We start from the raw sequence: 18,700 nt of genomic DNA on the forward strand, positions 1-18,700 counted from the left end.
CCTGACAGCCTTGAAGAAAGTGCGGGGCTTTCATCCTTAGGGAGAGCCCCAGCCTGGGCCCACCTGGTGTTTCCTCATAACCAGACTGAAGTCATGCATTCTTGGCAGGAAGACCCCAAAACTGGTGCTATGTTCGTCGAGGTGCATCCCTTCAGGAGGCTCAAATGGCCACCTGTCCTACCACTAGTGATGTTGACCTAGACCTGGTCACATTGGTATCTCCACAGTCTCCCTGCTGTGAAGGCCTTATTTCCCGTTTGTGTTTGGTTAGTATTTTGTGGGGGAGATACTCCAGTATTATACCAGTATCCTGATCCTCATCTAACTTCCACCCATCAGCCTTAGCTTCCATTGAGAACATTGTGATGATCTATTTCCATCATTTCTTCTACATTTATGAATTGATATTATATTAAAGGAGGAGTTTCCCCTTCTCTCTTTAGTTATGTAACTATTCATTTATTTGGTTATTAGTAAGGATTCAAGGACTCACATTTATTCATTGGGCTATAATCTATAGTTTAATTTATTTTAATATTCAAAATGCCATAGATTTTGCCCTTCAAACTGACTCTCCTTCCTTTGGCATGTCTCTTCATTCTTTACTTTCTAGCTCAAGGTGTTCCAGGCTCATCTTGTCCTTTCTCTGCCCCAGCCCTGGAGTCAGCCGTTGCTCCCAGGAGCCACATTCCTTCTGTTGGAGGATGCTGCTAGAAACAACGCTCTGGGGTCTGAGCTCCGGGTGTGTTCCCTGCTACCGGAGGTGTCATTGCTTCTAGGTGCTCTCAGTGGGAAGAGCTGGGAAACACGGGTGCGTGCACACAAAGTGCTTGTGTATGTAGATGTGTGTGCATGTATATCCACAGTGCATGCATGAGGACTTCCATCTGTGTGGTGTGGGGGGGTAGTATTTCACAAGTCCGTAGTGATAACTTCCAGTTCTAATACGCGGAGGCTCTTTGTAAGGCTCTCTCTCTCCTTTTCCATGAGTAAATCTCCCTTCTCATAGAGCATGAGACTTGGCTGTTTTCTTCAACAGGGTATATTTTGCTCAATCAGTGAACTTTTGTCTCAATGTAACCAGTACTCTCAACCATGCTGGCTGCCTTTTCACCTGCCAGATCCCCTCCCGGACCTCACTGGCTGCCTCAGCTGCAAGCAGGCCACTGCCACCACCTCCTGGTGATGCCCCCACTACCACCCCACTCCCTGTGACTTCTGCTGGGAGGGAAAAGGACAATTGAAGGACAAGGCTTCCATTCTTTGTTTTTTTTAAAAACAACTCGAAGTCCTTTGGTGATTTCAGGTTGATGGGAGTTAGGAAATGGGAACAGAGCGTGCCTTCACCTCTGCATGGCTGTGAGATGTGTCCACTTTCCCTCTGCCTTGTTTTGCCTCCTCACCTGGGGTCAGGTTGTATCAGGTGTCTCACCAGACCCCAGTAGCAGGTAGCTGACCCTGTGGTTGTTCTAAGGGAAGTCAGTTCTGGTTCAAAGCCAAGGTGTGGCAGTAGAAGTTGAGGCACATTTTCTGGGTGCTTTCTATCCTGAAAACACATGGTCTACAGTCCCCCTTTTTTTCTGGGTGACATGTGAGGTATGGCGAGAGGTGAGTCCTGGAGGACCTCTTTGGCCTCCTCTGGTGTCCGTGATGGGGTGGTGAGGTAGGGCCGTCATAATGAAGGAGGCCCAGTGTCTGAGAGCTCTTCTTTGCAATACTTAGGGTTTACCACAGTGTTCTGTGCAGCTCCAGTTTCTGAATGTGCTCGGGAAAGACAGTAGACGGAGGGGAAGGGGTCATAGATGGGGGCCCAGGTCTTCTGGGAGGCCCTATAGGAATCTGTTTTTCCTTTTAGGTTATGAGTGAGCTGTCAGCTGATAAAACACTATGGCAGCTTAAAAAACTGTGAACTTCACGAAAACTAATTCAGAATGGACCATAGACCGAAATGTAAAACGCAAAACTGTGAAATTCCCAGAAGATAACATAGGAGAAAATAGATGTCCTTGGGTTTGATGATGACTCTTAGATATAATGCCAAACAGTGCATGAAAGGAAGAATTGATAAGTTGGATCCACAGTGAGGATGGGTGAAGGAGGTAGGTTATAGAATTTTCACTCAGAATTTTCACACACCTGGCAGTAGGTGCTGAGCTGTGTTCAGGAGCAGAAGCGAGGAGAAGGTGAGAATGCAGGACATGGCATGGCCCAGACAGATGCCTGTTCAGCCAGGGGCTGGGTGCATGGTCCAGGGCTCGGCCCACCAGGTTACAAAGGCCCCAGGTCAGACTGCATACATCCACATCCAGTGTGTCAGTCAGATCCGGCCTCTGCCCCTAGAAGCTGGAAGAAGGTGGAGCCCCAGTGACTCTTAATTATTGATGCTCTGCCTACCTCAATTTATTTATAGAATATCTGCTTCCTGCTTAGTATTCTGTGAGGACCTTAGAGCAGAGGTAATAAGCTGTGGTTCCTGGCTTCCAGGCACTTGTGTCTAGTGGGGAGACAGCGTGCCCCACATGACTGGGTGCAGTGTGCTCAGATGGTCCATGACACGGGACCCTCTCAGGTGAGCAGGCCAGGGAGACCACAGAGCAGAAGTGACTTTGGGTCAGTAACACTTCCTCCCAATGAGAGGGGACAGAGAGGCGGGGCTGGCGGCCTGTCCACATAGGACTACACAGACGCACAGCACCTGTGTGACAGTGGGAAGAGGGGCAGGTGACCTTCAGGGGAAGTTGCAGTTAGCAGACAGACATGGGGGCAGATTGGAGGCGGAGTTGAGAGTGTTCCTGAAATCTGGGGCCCCAGACGTGGGGACAGTTGATGACAATCAGGCAGGATGGAGACTTACCTTCTCCTCAGGACTGGGGCCTAGAGGGGCCAGAATGCCTCGCTGTGGAGCTGGCCTTGTCTCTAGGCCTTGTGGCTGTGGGTGGGTGAGAGGGGTCCCTGAGGGCAGGGCAGAGGTTTCAGTTTTTGTGAGTCTTGTCACCATGGGATGGGCACTTAGTAAGTAGTTGTCCGTTGAAGGAAGGAAGGATATTCATTTAGCATAGGTCTTTATGGGGGCGTTTTAGGCTGGTACGATGGAGTTTGTGGAAAAGGCTGGGGAGAAGAGGCCAGTCAGGAGGGAGGCTCAGGACAGCAGAGCAGGCACGGGCAGCTCTTGTGAGGAGGACTTTGGCTCACCATGAACTGGCTATGTGCTTGAGTGGAGCTGGCCAGGCCTCGGGTTCTGGGAGCTCTGACCTTCAGGATTGCTGAGGCCAAAGCACAGAGCTGGAAGGGCAGGCCTTGCGGGGGCACCATCCTCTGGGGAGCTTTGGGCCAGAGCAGCCACCCCATCATGAGTCAGAAAGATCCTTCTAGTTGATGTCAGCAAGGAGCCAGGCTGGAGGAACAGACTCGAGCAGGGAGACTTGGGTTGGGGAGACTCAAATAGGGAGACTTGGGAGGGGGGAAGTCGGGAACAGGGAGACTCTAGGTGGGAGACTCAGGGGAAACTTGGGAGGGGGGAGACTTGAAGAAAGAGACTCAGAAGGGGGAGACTCGGTGTGGGGAGACTTAATGTGGGAGACTCGATGTTGGGGAGACTTGATGGGGGAGACTCAAGTGGGGAGACTCACGAGGAGACTCGAGCGGGGAGACTCACGGGGAGACTTGAGCGGGGAGACTCGAGGAAGACTCAAGCAGGGAGACTTGGGGGAGACTCAAGCGGGGAGACTCGGGGGGGAGACTTGAGTGGGGAGACTCAAGGGGAGACTCGAGCGGGTAGACTCGAGTGGGGACACTTGAGTGGGAAGACTCAGGGAGACTCGAGGCGGGAGACATGGGGAGACTAAAGGGGTAGACTCAGGGGGAGACTTGAGGGGGGAAGTGAATTAGCCAGAAGGTGAGCGAAAGTTTCCAGGAGAGAGGTGACTCTAAGACAACAGGGGGTGGGAAACAGGCGGCCGCCCACAGTCTAGAGTGCTAGGGACCCACCCAGTGCCATTTGGGTGACAACTCCCTGGTTTGTTGAGGACCCAGTGCTGGGGGAGGTCATGTCATAGGATTGTGCTCAAGAGCCTCCTGCAACCCCACACAGAGCAGGGTTGGGAGCCCACGGACTCCCCTGTGTCCAGAGGCCATGGCTGCAAGGGGCTGCCATGGTGAGTCTCATTGGCAGAAACAGTGCCAGAAAGCTCTTCAGTCACAGGCGGGCTGGGAGTCGTCATCCCCCAGCACCAAAGGCCACCGTGGCCCTGCACTTTCCTTCCGCCTAGACAAAGCCCAGAAAGCACCCCACCTGGCTGCCTCTGACATCTAGTGAATGGGGGTGCATCCCCTCTTACGGAAAGTGTGCACTCTTATTTTTTTCCAACAAAGGAACAAAGAGGAATGGCCCTTTCTTCTTTCCGTGTGTGCACACGCATGTGTGTGTGAGAGAAGGGATAGTCCTGGACAATACTGTCACAGGCAGCCTCTGCCTCACTAAGCAGCAGCCAGGGGCTCGTTTGTGTCTCAGGCCCTCTTGGGAGCAACGCACCCCCAGGCTGTCTCGCAGGCCTGGGCTCTCAAACAGGCCCCTCTCCCGCCTGAGGGATGGGGCAGCTGGAGCCCGGCATCCCGCAGTTGATAGCGATCCTGCATGGCGTGTTGATCGATGGCAGGACCTCTGGGTCCCACTTACCCGGGCTGAGTGGCACATTGTCGATAGCAGTCAGTTAACCAAGTCCTTAGTAACCAGCTGGTCTCATCAGCACCTCAGCCCTAGCCACGGGTTAAAATAGAAACCCCTCCTGAACAGCTAGATTGGACCTGACGAAGATGAATGTCTAATTCACTCGGAATCTCCTTACCGCTGCCTGTAATAAAAAGCCTGCTCCATATATTCACCCCCCTGCTGATGTTTCTCTGAAATTAAGTATCAGGAGGACATATAATAGCCCAGTTCCACACCAGGCCAATATTATCAGATTGATGTCAGCAGTGATAATAGGAGAAGGATAAGTTGATGAGATTCCATTTATTAAATAAAGTGAAGAGAGCACACAGAGGATTTGGGGCCGCACGTGTGAGCAGGCGCTGGGCGTGCTCTGCAGGAGAATCGATGAGGGAGAGAGAACAGGGTCTGGGGTCTGGCCCCAAATCCCTCTTCTGGTCCACCTGGGAGCTGGAGTGTCCGCAGGGATGGGAGCGACTTGGCCGCCTACAATGTGTGCGCCCAAGATGAGAAGGTGCCACCCATGCTCCTGCCAGGCCGGTCTCATGGCAGAACACTTCCATTCACTTCCATTTGCTTTTCTTCCCACCTCTGTGTTGATGTGGCAGGCTGCCATGAGTTCGTGTCTTCCTCTCTCGCTTTCCTCCCTGTGGCTCCTGGGCTGGGAGCTTCCTGGCTGCCCACTGGGAGTTGGCAAGCTTCTGCCCCATGCAGAGCCCTGCCTAACATGGTTCGGAGCGACTGTCTTTGGTTTTTCTGAGTACCCTTGGTTGTCTCTTTCAGAATGTCTTGGAATTTTCTCAAGGCAGAGTGGAGCTCATGTGGCGATGCACAGAGCAAGAGCTATGGAGCTGAGCACACTCCGCTCTTCCTATCCCGGCCCCTCCCACTGCTCTGTGACTGTGGGCCAGTCACGTGAGCTGCCTGTGACTCACCAACCCCATCTGCAGAACGGGACAGGAAGGCCCAGCTCACAGGGTTGTTGTGAACCTAGAACACAGGAGGTGCTGACAGGCAGAAGTTCCCAGGACCACAGACATCTAGATCCACTCTCAAATGAGGCCGAATTTTCTGCCTGTGCTGTTGACCATCAGCTCCCCTCCCACAGCCTGATCCTCACCCCAGATCTCTCCCACTGCGGAAGACTTCCTGGGCAGCACCTGGAAGCAGCTTTAGGAACCTGCTCATAAGCTACGGCTCCTCCCCTTTTCTGTTATGTGGGTTAAGGTGAGTCAGTTCATCTCTAAATAAGATAACACCTTACAGGGGAGGATGGAGATTGAAGACACCATGTGCAGACCCTGGCATGGAGCCTGGCATGTGGTGGCCATTGGAATGTAGCAGCTATTGCTGATGTGCGCCTGGGCCCAGCCACCATGCCGTGGAAAGTGCACGCTGCTCTCAGAAAGGGATCAGTGATACATTGGTCCCCCGGTCATTCCTGCCCATCCCTGCTCCCCACTCTACTTCTGGGGAACGGGTCCAACCCCTTTGTGGCATGCCTGACGACATGGGTTTCCCAGGGCTGCCAAAACAAAGCACCACATGTCAGGCCTTTCAGCCCAGAAACTTATCCTCTCATAGTTCCAGAAGACAGAGGTTCACAATCAAGGTGTTGGTGGTCCAGGCTCACCCTGAGGCTGGAGGTGGAATCTGTCTCGGCCCCCCTAGGCTTCTGGTGGTGCTGGCATCCTTGGCATTCTGGGACACACATACTGGCGGGCACACATATCGCTCTACTGTCAGCCTCAGTCCCCGTAGTGCCTCCTCCCTGTGTGGTGGTCTCTGTGTCTTGTCTCTTCTTCATATGAGAATATGAATGGGATTCATACTGGATTAGGGGCCTACCCTGCCCCATATGCCCTTGTCTTAACTAATCACATCTGTAACAACCTTGTTTCCCAATAAGGCCATGTTCCAAGGCTCCAGGAAGGACATGAATTTGAGGGGATCATTAAACCCACTAACCTTTGCACATGTCTAGTTCTCAGGAGTCCCTGGACCCCTCAACCTGACCAGGTTGTCTTCTTCTGATAACAGTTTGTGACCAGCACCCTCTCCAAACTAACTTAATCCAAAAGTGGAACATATAGGTTTGTACTACAAGAAAGCTAAAAATAGTACCTGGCTTCAAATTGAGGAACTCATTTGGTGTTTGGATCTGTTTCCTTTTGGACAGTGGGCCATGGAGTTTGGAAGCCCAGTTTTATGTTCTCCCTGGAGGATCACGGTTTCACCCCATGAATGGGCCCATGAATGGGTTTGTACTAGCCCAGGCTGGCTCATGCGGGCCAAACCCATGCTACCCACACCGGGAGGGGAGACCTGAGAAATACAGGGGTGTCTCTGCCTTACCTGAGAGTCCTGCTGTGTGAAGTCAGTGCATTAATAGACAGCGATGGCACAGCTCCTGCCTTGTAGCACTGCCTGGTCCAGTGTTTCCTTACCTTCAATGCCCCTGCTTGGCAGAGTCTCAGATACAGCCAGTTGTGTGCTTTGAACCAGCAGGCTGTGCTGCTGACTCTGAGCCAAGGAGAACAGAAGGGACAACCTGACCCTGCCCAACAGTCTGCAGTTCCTATCTAGGCACAAACAGGCAACACTTCATAACCCAGTGGCGGCCCTGGACCCAGGAGGTTTGTGCAGTCATGGACAGCTACATAGGCAGTTGCCATGGACGGAAGGGAAGGCTGCGCGGACACCTGCCGTGGACGGAAGGGAAGGCTGCGCGGACTCCTGCCGTGGACGGAAGGGAAGGCTGCGCGGACTCCTGCCGTGGACGGAAGGGAAGGCTGCGCGGACACCTGCCGTGGACGGAAGGGAAGGCTGCGCGGACTCCTACTGTGGATGGAAAGGAGGTTGCACAGAGGTCTGCTGTGGATGAAAGGGAAGGCTGCACAGACTCCTGCTGTGGACGGAAAGGAAGGCTGCACAGAGCCTTATCACTAATGGGAAGGAAAGGCTGCACGGAGGCTTGCTTGGATAGAAGGGAAGCGTGCAGATTGTCTTGGATATGAAGGGGAAGCTGCACACAGAATTCTCATGGATGGAAGGAAAGCTGCACAGAGGAATGTTTATGATGAGAAGGGAAGAATGCAGAGCCTTGCCATAGATGGGAAGGAAGGATGCACAGAAGCTTTTCTGATGAGAAGAAAAGGCACAAAACCTTGTCATGGATGGAAGTGAACGCTGCACAGATGTCTTGTCATAGAAGGAAGGGAAATCTTCAGAGACATTTGTTAGGGAGGAAGGGAGGGCTGCACAGTGGCTTGTTGTGTTATGAATGGGAAGGAAGACTGCACAGAGGCTTGCCATGGCTGTGTAGGGAAGTCTCCACACAGAATTCTCATTCCTGCACAGATGATGGGAAAAGAAGGCTGCGCAGAGGACTGTCATGGATGGAAGTGAGCACTGCACCAAGTTTTGTCTGCGAGGGAAAGGAAGGCTTCAGAGAAGCTTTCTGTGTATGGAAGAAAAAGTTGTATGCAGGGTAGTTAGAGACAGAGATAAAGGCTGCACAGAGGCCTCCCATAGAAGAAAGTGTAGTTTACAGGGGCTTGTCCTATAAGAAGGAAGGTCTGCAGAGAGGCTTATTGTGGATTGGCGGGAAGGCTGCGCACTAGAATGTCTATGAAGGGAATGGAAGACTGCAATGAAAGTTGTCAGATAGAAGGGAATGCTACAGAGAGACTTTTTTTCTTTTGAGACAAAGTCTCGCTCTGTCTCTCAGGCTGGAGTGCAGTGGCATGCTCTCTGCTCACTGCAACATCTGCCTCCTGGGTGCAAGTGATTCTCCTGCCTCAGCCTCCCAAGTAAGTGGGATTACAGGCTCTCACCACCATGCCTGGCTAATTTGTGTATTTTTTGTAGAGATGAGGTTTCACCGTGTTGGCCAGGCAGGTCTCAAACTCCTGACCTCAAGTGATCTGCCTGCTTCGGCCTCCCAAAGTGCTGGGATTACAGGCATGAGCCATTGCATCTGGTCTGCACAGGATTTTCATGGATGGGAAAGAAAGGCTACACAGGGGAATGGCTATGATGTGAAGGAGAGGGTGTTCAGAAGCTTGTCATGGGTGGGATGGGGCAGCTGCACAGAGCCATACCATTGTTAGGAAGGGAATGATGCAGAAAGCATTGTTGTTGATGGGAAGGAAAGGTTGCATGGATTGTTGTTATGGATTGAAGGTTGCATATGTCATAGATGGGAAGCGAAGGTCACACGGAAGCTTGTTATGGATGAAATTGATATGGTTTGGCTCTGTTTCCCCACCCAAATCTCATCTTGAATTGTAATCCCCACGTGTCGAGGAAGGAAGGTAATTGGATCATGGGGCTGGTTTTCCCCAGGCTGTTCTCACGATGGTGAGTTCTCACGAGACCTGATGATTTTGTAAGGGGCTCTTCCCCCCTTTGCCTTTCTGTCTCACGTGCCACCATGTAAGATGTGCCTGCTTCCCCCTCCACTGTGATTTTAAGTTTCCTGAGGCCTCACCAGCAATGCAAAACTGTAAGTCAATTACCTCTTTTCTTTATCAATTACCCAGTCTCAGGCAGTTATTTATAGGAGTGTGAAAACAGACTAATACAAAAAAAAATGAATACTGTACAGAATGTTGTCATGTAACTAAGGGAAGACTTCATAGAAGCTTTCCATAGATAGAAGGAAAAGTTGCATAGAAGCTTTGCATGGATTGGAAGGGAGGTTGCTCAGAGGCGTGTCATGAGTGGAAAGGGAAGGGTACAGAGGTTATGGATGCAAGGGAAGGTTGCACAGAGACTTATGATAGTGGACCCAGACCAGAGAGAAGGAAGAGGGAGGGAGGATCTCCTGGGTCTCTAGCTAATTATGGGTTCTTCACCAAGTGTAGTGCATTCTGCCTGAGGAAAAATGGGAATGAGACCAGGGGCCAGTCAGCCACCAGACATGTGAGGTCAGTTCCCTCATCCAACTGGGGATGGGCTGGGGACACAGACCACCTTCTCAGGGCACTCAGGCTGGCGGCAGAGTTATACCAGCTCTCCGACAATGGCAGGGTGACAGGTCACAGTGTCAGGGTGCTTGAGGTAGCCTGAGGTCCATGGGAGACCTAGCAGGCCGTCAGGTCTGGGTATAGTCTAACTAGGCCTGAGATCTGGCCCTGCTTTTCAAATGACGATCTTAAGCAAGTTACTGTATCACTTGGAGACTCTGGGTTTGTTTTTGTTTTGTGTTGTGTTGTTTTGTTTTAAGGAAAAACAGAGTTTCTACCTTATGTGGGCCTGCTTGGGATTAAATGAGATAATGCTTAGCACATTGTGTGGTGAGTTGTAATTACCCAAGAAATGAGTTTTTGAACTGCCTTGGTGTTTTAGAAATCTGTGGCCTGCGTTATGTTCTAAAAGCATCACTGTTGGCTGGAAGTAGAGAGGACCATTGAGAGGCTATTTAATGACAGTGAAGACAAGGGCATGGGCTAGGGCTCTCCTGTAGGCTAGACTTGGGGTCGTTCTGTGGGCATGGGGGCTGGAGAAGTTGGGTGCTCCGGGTATGCAGCTGGACCAGCTGGGTGTTGGTGCTGCCTACCCAACTGAAATTCAGAAGGAGATGCTGGGGTGAGGGCTAGCCATGCCTGGTCCCAGTGGGCCTGTGGCCACCTGCTGGGCTGCATGGCAGGCAGGAGACAGCAGGTCTTGAGCTGGGCACCATGCTGGTGTGCTGAGAGGACAAGGGCAGGGCCACAGGTGGAGCTTACACACAGGCGGAGGCCCAGGGTCCAGCAGAAGAGAACCAGAGTGAGGGACCAGAGAGGCAGTGAGGGCCAGGCGGGTGTTGTCAGCCGAGCAGTGAGGCTCGGCATGGGGCCCAGGGGAGTGGGGCAGGGGGAGCCCCAGGCAGCACCTCTCTGAGCAAGGAGAAGCTGCTGTGGCCTGGGATGGAGATGGAGGCAAAAGGGGGTTTCGATTGGAAAAACTTTTCCATATTTTGAGAGATGAATGTGTTTTGGGTGGAGTGCGGGGAATGGAGAAGGTCCAGGAGAGGGGTCAGTGGGAGAGGCCTGCTCAGGCACAGGGGTTGGGAAGGAACTATGTGGGGCCTCTACACTCTGCTGTGTATGTGGTCTCAGCAGACAGGGTGGGAGCTCTGGGGGTCAGGCAGACCTATGTGGCCTGCTCGCCAGGGACCAGGACCCATGTGCCCTGTCCATGGTCATCACACTCTCAGGGCCATCAGGAGGCTGTGTGTGGGGTCTTCTGTAGTCCTATTTACTGAACGCCGATGATTCCTTCAGGGCCACAGTGCGGTACTGAGCACATTCTGACTGGGCCGTCTTGGGCATCACCTGCCATTCTCCTGCCATCCTGTCAACAGCTCTGTGGGGCAGGGTCCTCCTCCGTACCTGATGCACCGACCACACAGTGGGAAGTGACAAAGCCAGCGCCTTGCCCCAGATTTGTCTGATCCCAGAACCTGTGTTCTTTCCACTAGACCAAGAGTCCCAGCCTCAGGCATCTGCTAGCTCCTTGTTGAAGGGACACTGTGATTATGCAGACACGCTAATGCCTTAACATGCCTGAGGAGGAGGCACTACTGAGGCTGGGTGAGGTCTGAACTAGGTCTTGAATGATATCAGAGCTTATGCTGTAGAGGGAGGGACCCTTTAAGGTAAGGTTCCACCCTCCAAGCCCTACGTCTGCAGTTCCACCACCCCAGCATATCCTCAGCTCTTCTCTGCCAAGTGCCTCCAGTAACCCAGCCTTTCTGCAAGCGCACCCCACTCCGGGCCCTGGCCCCACCTCAGTTTCTCACACTGATGGCTAGGTTGCTGTGAGAACTGCACTTCACAGCACACACTTCTGTTCATCTCTGGGGCAAGCGGTGTTACTGTTCCCATTGTACCGATGAGGAACATAAGAGCCAGTGAGGCGAGCCAACTTCCTGGGCACTGCCTATGATGCCTGTGCAAACAGACACCCCATACACCAATGCAAATGGCATGAACCCCTTCGAAGCCACATGGACCATTAGATCTTCATTCTCCAAGGAAATGTCCTCACACAGGGGTACAGGACTTATTTCTATCCCTGGTAAGTTCGTGGCACACTTTGGGTACCTTTATCTGTGCATGTGAAGAGTAGCTGTTTGCAAGACGATGTTTTTGAACATGGGAGCTGTTTTGTATGCATTGTAAACAGGGTCGTGGTGTGCCAGGGCTGGGAGGGGTTCAGGGTGGATAGAGTGCACCTACTTTTGTGAATGGCTTCACCCAAGGCCTAGCCCTGCCTGCTTCAGAGAAAGCTTTTTATTTCCAGAGCTGTTCTCTCCCTCTCTTACCCCATTCAGAGCCTTTTTATGGACAAATGGGTGAAATTTCTTCCAGTTGACATTTGCCTCCCATTCTGTCTCCTCATATTGTTCTCATAAGTCCCAGCAGAGAGGCTGCCATGGTCCCACGGGCAATACTGGCATGGAGGGGATAGATTTCACCATGGCCCAGTTTCTCCTGAACTGGGAGCCCACTGGGAGGTTTGCCCTCAAAACACAGAGGCCCTTGTCCTGGGACCTGAAACCAAAGTAAGAAAAGCCAGTGAGGAGGGGACACAGCCAGGTTGACCATGGGGAGAGGGGCAAATGTGGCTGTGTCTTCCTGTGCGTTGCCATTCCGCAAAGGAAGTGTCAGCGTCTCTGTTGTGCCTCTGTAGAGGGCAGGGCTTGGCAGGTCAGCGCTCCAGCTCCATGAGGCTCAGCCGCACGACTCAGGCTGGGGCCCCTTAGCCTCCGCCTGTCCTGTCCCTGACACCTCCTTTCACATAGATCAGTAAGCCTCACAGAGTTACAGCTTAGGACAGCTTTGCCCTTACCAAACCTGGGGCTTCCCCTGAGCCACTCACCATGACACACAGGGCCCCTCAGTGCCTGCTGGCCTCCACGGTGCAGCCAGGAACCAGGCTCACCAGGGCCCCATGAGGGCAGGGTGGGGTCCTGCTTCAGGGTAGTGCAGCAGAGGCTATGATGGAAGTCATGCTCTGGGGTCTCAGACTCTAGAGGGCCAGCACCGTCAGGAGGAGCAGAAGACATGGCAAGAGACTGGTAGGAGGGGACAGCAGTACAGGTGACGGGAGAGAGCCCAGGGAGACTAGCAGTGCCACTGAAGGCGCCCACTGCCCTGCAGATTTAACCCTGCCTGGGGAAGGGAGAGCACAGCCTTCCAAGGATGGAGAGCCAGGGAGCAGAATAGGAGGGGAGGCCTCTGCGATGAAGGCAGAGAGCCAAGATCTGACCTGTGACTTAAAAGCGCTCTTAAAACAGGTGTCCCAACAGTCAGAACCAAAGTCGTGTGTGCAGTCCCTGGGAACGCCTGCCTGAGACAAAATGCCATGAGGCCAGCTGTCCCCCAAGAAAGAAGCAGCCTAAAAAGCCCACAACTAGACGTACCCATGTCACAGTTCTTAAATACAGATGTGGAGCCATGCTTAAGCACCTGGGGAGGAATAAGGGGCTGCCCCAGACACCCTAGCTGTATTCTTGTCCCAGCTGCCTGTGCGGCAGCTGACGCAGGCCAGCAAAGTGGGTCTCCAGAGCCGGGCAGAGGACTGCACGCCAGGGGCTTATCTGCCCTGCATATGTAAGAACGAGAGGTCAGTGCAGATAAAAGACCTCCCCCCACCCCCCGCCCAGTCCTCTTCAGGAAATAAGAGGACCCTTTAAGAATTGGTGTATACAATGTAGACATGAGCCAGAATTGTGACTTTAATGGCTAGGATGGGGTGGAATTCAAGGACCCAGGCCAGGGCTAGGCCACCATGGCCTGCCCCGGCAGGAAGGGGAAGGCGTGCTCTGCTTTCACATCCTTTACCTCGGCAGTGGTGTGGCATGGCAGCCACAGGCGGCTGCACCCCACCCCACACTCATCCCTCCCCGTCTTTAATTTAGGGACTGTTCATTTTGCTGGTGCCCTGGGGATGCGTCTTGCTGGCCTTAGCTGAACATGGGACACACACTGCTCATGTTAGCGATGGGTTAGACATTGGTATGTGACCTGGTCCTAGACAGTGAGTGGAGGAGAAACCTGGAGTGGGGTTTGAGGGGAGCATTGTCCCGCCTAGTCAGATGAGGCAGCAGAGAGACCTGCTCCTCCCTGCTACCTTTGATCTCTACTGCAGAGAGGACTGCGCTGCATTCAGTGGCCTGAGGATGACATGGACGAGAAGGGAAGGCCAGGCCTGGGTGGCATCACTGCTAAGTCAGCAGTGTACAGAAGTGTCCACCCGCAGACTTCTGGAGTGAGACAGCTAAATACAGGGTCCTGTTCCCAAGCTGTCGATCATACTGATGCTGGTGGTTTCTAGCTGAGGAACTGTGTTCGAGATATTGTTAGATGATAATGACTCTGGAGACCCTGGTAGGAGAGCAACTGACCTACATATCTCTCTCTCCACGTGCCTGGAGCAGAGCTATGGCATGTGTGACAGTGATCCTTTCTATTGCTAAGAAACTTAAGGAATGGCTTTCTACATTTTTACAGCTCTTTTTGGTGCCCTTAGCCATGAGTGGTGTTCAATTTGGAAAGGCTGTCAAGTGCTACAGTAGGTCCATCTACAGCTGGGAAGGGTCCTGGCCTAAAACCCACTTAAGAAAACAAATTAGCAGCAACAGTACATCCAAAGGCATGTAAATAAATATGCCCCGCTCCTCCACTGTCCAGCTGTGTGGCCTTATTTCTCTGAGCCTCAGTTTCCTGATTTGTGTGAACAGCATGATGAACGATAGTGTCTGCTACCAGAGCTGTGAGGAGCAGCACTGAGCACGTGCAGCAACCAGAGGACAGCGCCTGGCCGGCAGGGAGTGCACAAATGTGCTGCTGTGTGTCAGTGTGCGAGTATGTGTGTGTGTGTGTGTGTGTGTGTGTGTGTTAGAGAGGGAGAGGAGTCTGGAAGGAGACCAACTGATCCAAAACTACGCTCAGGAGGCTGGGCCAGTGACTGAATTTAGTGTCATCTATGTTTGCTCTTTTTTCCCCACAATTTTAGAAAGTGAACTTATTCACTTTTGTGGGTTCTAAAACTACTTTGAAAAAGAAAGAAAAGAATAGTAAATTACCCCCAAAGTATTATCGTGGTTACCTCTAAGAAGTAAAAAGAACATTTTTCATTTCTTCAGACATTTCTGTAGAGTTCATTTTCCTTGTTGCACACATATTAGTTTTAAATCAGGAGAAAAGTAAGTCACATGATTATAGTCATGGGTAAACCACAGGCACAGGAAAGCAGCTGACAGCTATGCTGGGCACAGTGGGGCGGGCTGTCCCAGGCATAGAGGGATGGCTATCCTGGGCGCAGCGGGAAAAGCTGTCCTGGAGGTGAGCTGCACCGTCCTCATGGGGGCCCTCCAGTGGGGGTAAGCTCGCTGGGCTTTCCTGCCTCCTGGAGGTGCTCAGGCCCCAATGAAGGAGCCCGGTGTGGAGCCCCAGACCACAGCACATTTCAATGTCTGCTATATTGTGAGCCTAAGCCACTGACCACAGGGCTTGACCCCTGCGACCGTCCTCTCATTTCTAGAATGGGAAAGCACAGTGCTTCTCTCTGAGGGTTAAAAGGACGCTGGTGGGTGTCAGGGGCTTAGCCTAGCGCCTGGCAGGTAGGTAGAGTGAATGTGAATTCTCTCCCCTGCCTGCTGGCACCTGAGCCCCAGGCCTGCCTGCTCATGTCTTCTGCAGGCCCCGCAGGGTGGAGCCCATCTGCTCAGGGCTGCAGGCCCAGATCCTCCACTGCTACCGAGATCGCCCGCATGAGGTGCTGCTGTGCTCAGACCTGGTCAAGGCATACCAGCGCTGCGTGAGCGCCGCCCACAAGGTAAGGCCTTGCCTGCCTCCCAGGTTTCCAGGGGGCTTGGGAGGTAGGGGAGGTACCTCTGTCTAGCATTGGAGATCTCTGCCTACCTTTTCCTGTTAGAGTCAGATGCTCCACCTGGAGGTATCTGCATTTGCAAAGGGAGGGATTCTTGAGTCTTCACTTTCCTCAGTCACCTGCACACTCTCCTGGCTACTTCCAGGAGTGCCTTGGACATCTGGCGCTGGGGAGATGATCCCTGTGGCGTTTGCCCTGTTAGGCTGGGTGGGAGCAGGCTGGGTAAAGTCAGGCCCCACCTTGAAGGGCCGGGCCCCTTGTGGGTGCCAGGGATTTCTTAGCTCTTAGCACTTAGGGGTGGGAGTGTGGCAGAGGCCCGAGTGCAGACTGGGGGTCCCAGCAAGGACAGGCCGTCTGGAAGAGGAGTGGGAGCAGGTACGGCCATCAGAAGCTGCTCACAGCCACCCCCCCTGAGCTGGTCTAGAGGGGTGTGCTGACTTGGCCTTCCTGGTGAGTGGTCTCAGGCCTCTTGTGCTCTCTGGTCACCTCCCACTCCAGTGGGCCTCGGTTGTCCTGGATGCCTGCGATGTGCTCCCAGCCAGCTCCTACTGTCTTCCTCCCCCACCCCCAACTGCTACTGTCTATCCTAGATAAGTCCTCCCCCTTCCCAGGTCCCGTAGGGTTCTCTGGTGCAGTCAGGCTGTTCCCAGCCACACCTCACCGTTGCCCCACCCCAACAGGACAGCTCCCACCTTGGGGAGCATCATTCACTTTCAGGACACCTAGTTTGGGTTCCCTGAGGAGTACAGCCTGTTTGTGAAAATGTATGGGAGAAGCAATAGAATGAGGTCTCCTTTCCCACAGAAAAGCCTCTTTGGCCTGAGTAGGAGACAGGCTGCTTTAGGTATTTGGGGTGGAAAAGGCTAAGGCCGGATGCTCTGTGCTCTCCAGCTATGTCTGAGGGGAAATCTCTCCCACTGACCTGAGCGGGGTCCTGCAGCCCCGGGCCTGTGAGAGCTTCCTCGGGTCATGCCCTGCTCACACCCATCTGCCAAGGCTGATTGTTCCACCCTGGGCTGGTCACAGCCCCGACCAGCACCGACTGTCCCTTCATGGCCAGAGCACAGCCCAGAGGTAGCTCCACACAGGACGAGTGGATGCGAGGCCTCTGTCAGCCTTCTGAGAAAGGGAAGCCCTGGGTAGGACAGGCGGCCTCCTGCTCCATCTCAGAGTGTGGAAGGCTGCTCACTCTGCTTCCACGTGGGCAGGAGGTGCTGGGGCGCTGTGTAGGCTGGGCCAGACCAGGGCCCTTCGCACCGACCAGACACTTAGCTCCCTACTCACCAGCAAGATGAAGCCTCCAGATCCTCCCCACACCCAATCAAGGGCAGCTCCAAGTCTCTGTTCATCACACACCTAACTCTTTACCCAGGGATCTGCTGCAGCCTCTTGGCTTCCTGGCAGGGCCCACCCCTCAGTGACCAGCCCTCGACTCCATCCTCTCTGCATCTAGCCTCACCTCTGTGGTAATTTTCAGCCCCTACCCACCACTCCCAAGAGTATTTCTTTAACAAACACACCTCACCAATATATATTTCTTGCACCTAAGCAAAAATGTGATTACCAAGGAAGACAGATCACATTAAACCCTGAGAGAGGCTCTGGGACACTGCCAGGCCTGTCTCCCTCCCGTCCCCTACCCCTGACATGACTAGCAAAGAAACCGGAGACTGAGTGATGGCAGTGCCAGAGGCGCTGTGCTGCCTTGGCAGTGTGTGCATTTGGGGACAGCATATTCAACCTGACTCCCTTGGAGCCCCAGCACCCAGACACTTGGTTGGTGCCCTGTGTATGAGATATGGCAAATACTGGAGAAACTCTCACCACCCTTCACCAGCCTCCACCTCAGAAGGCTGCTGGCAGAGCCAGAGAGCTGGGGGTGAAGGGTCCCTAAGAGAGATTTGCTTCTGCAAGGGGCCAAGTGGCAGGGGACAGAGGCCCACATGGTCAAGGGCCTTGGGGTGGGACAGCACTGCTTCTCTCTCCAGGATCTAGCATCTGCCCTGGGGCTCCTAGGGCAGGTTGGTGATGCCTAGGCCCAGAGCCTGGCGCCTGCCTGTGTATGAATGTGCTGGCCGTCTCAGATGAGGACAGGGACCTCAGGCTCTCCACAACAGAACCCTGACTGTGTGGACCCCAGCATCCCAGCAGGCTCCCACTGAGCTGCAAAAAAATCAGAGAACAGAGGGGAGGCCTTGACAAGGCAGAGCAGAGTTGGGTTAGACTCTTCTATACCCAAGGTGCTTGTCAGAAACACCTCAGCAGGTTGAGGGGATGGGGGCAGGGGACCTGCCTTCTGAGCCAGCCCTGGGAGAGTAGAGGAGAGGGGAGCGTGTGCTGGTGTCACTGTCGCGTGCAGTGAAGGCCTGTCCCCTGCTGCTGGGGACTGTGCTGGGCTCCGGGGTACAGAGGTGAAGAGATTCACTGATGGGTCTCCAGGTGAGGAGGGAGACCAACTCATAGCTGCTCCCTGGGACGTGCTTGCTGTCACAGGGCACTCTGCACAGAGCTGGTGGGCATGGGCGGAGTGGGCCCTGACTCAACTCTGACCTGTTCTCTTTGTAGGGCTGAGGAGCAGACATCATTCCCTGTCCTGGCAGTGACTTGGAGCCCTGAAGAAGGGACCAATCATGGGACCACAGTCCACAGAGCCCTAGGCCACAGCCACTGTGCCCTGCCGTTTCCTGCTGGGCCCCGGCATATGCCCCTGAGCCTGGGGCTGCCATGTGTTTAGGAAACAAAGTATGCGCTACTGTCTGAAAACAAATAAAGCAGATGCCTTTGTTTTCAGTGGTTGACTCACTGGCAAACAGTCACTGCTGCCTACTCTGCGTCCAGCCCTCTGCTGGACACCAGCGAAGTGGAGCTGAGGAAGATGGGCTGCTCCCCTTGGGGAGTCCCTGGACTGGCAGGGGAGATGGCCTGGGAACCCCTAATTACATTGCAGCAGCAACAGCAGGCTGCTGCGGAAGCAGGGATGAGAAGGAAGGGGAGCAGGCCTTTCTAGGGATGGCACGGAGGGAGAGCAGGCCAGCTTCCTGCAGCGAGTGCTGCCTGTGCCCAGGGCGGAAGCTGACCAGACAAGGGCAGGGCAGGCCGGAGACCCAG

The 18,700-nt window shown here is 53.6% G+C and overlaps 1 protein-coding gene across 2 annotated transcripts in view; it reads left to right on the forward strand.

Annotated features, from left to right (window-relative positions):
• Positions 1 to 18,382, forward strand: part of CHCHD6 (coiled-coil-helix-coiled-coil-helix domain containing 6) — a 220,407-nt gene extending 202,025 nt beyond the window's left edge. For both annotated transcript variants that reach the window (XM_009200164.3, XM_003894054.4), the window contains exons 7-8: positions 15,403 to 15,538; positions 18,158 to 18,382. In XM_009200164.3, the coding sequence (XP_009198428.1) occupies positions 15,403 to 15,538; positions 18,158 to 18,163 (142 nt within the window). In that variant the 3' untranslated portion in view covers positions 18,164 to 18,382. The remainder of the gene's footprint in view (positions 1 to 15,402; positions 15,539 to 18,157) is intronic.
• The last annotated feature ends 318 nt before the right edge of the window (positions 18,383 to 18,700 follow it).

The sequence above is a fragment of the Papio anubis genome, chromosome 2 (genome assembly GCF_008728515.1).
Source record: "Papio anubis isolate 15944 chromosome 2, Panubis1.0, whole genome shotgun sequence".
Classification (NCBI taxonomy): domain Eukaryota; kingdom Metazoa; phylum Chordata; class Mammalia; order Primates; family Cercopithecidae; genus Papio; species Papio anubis.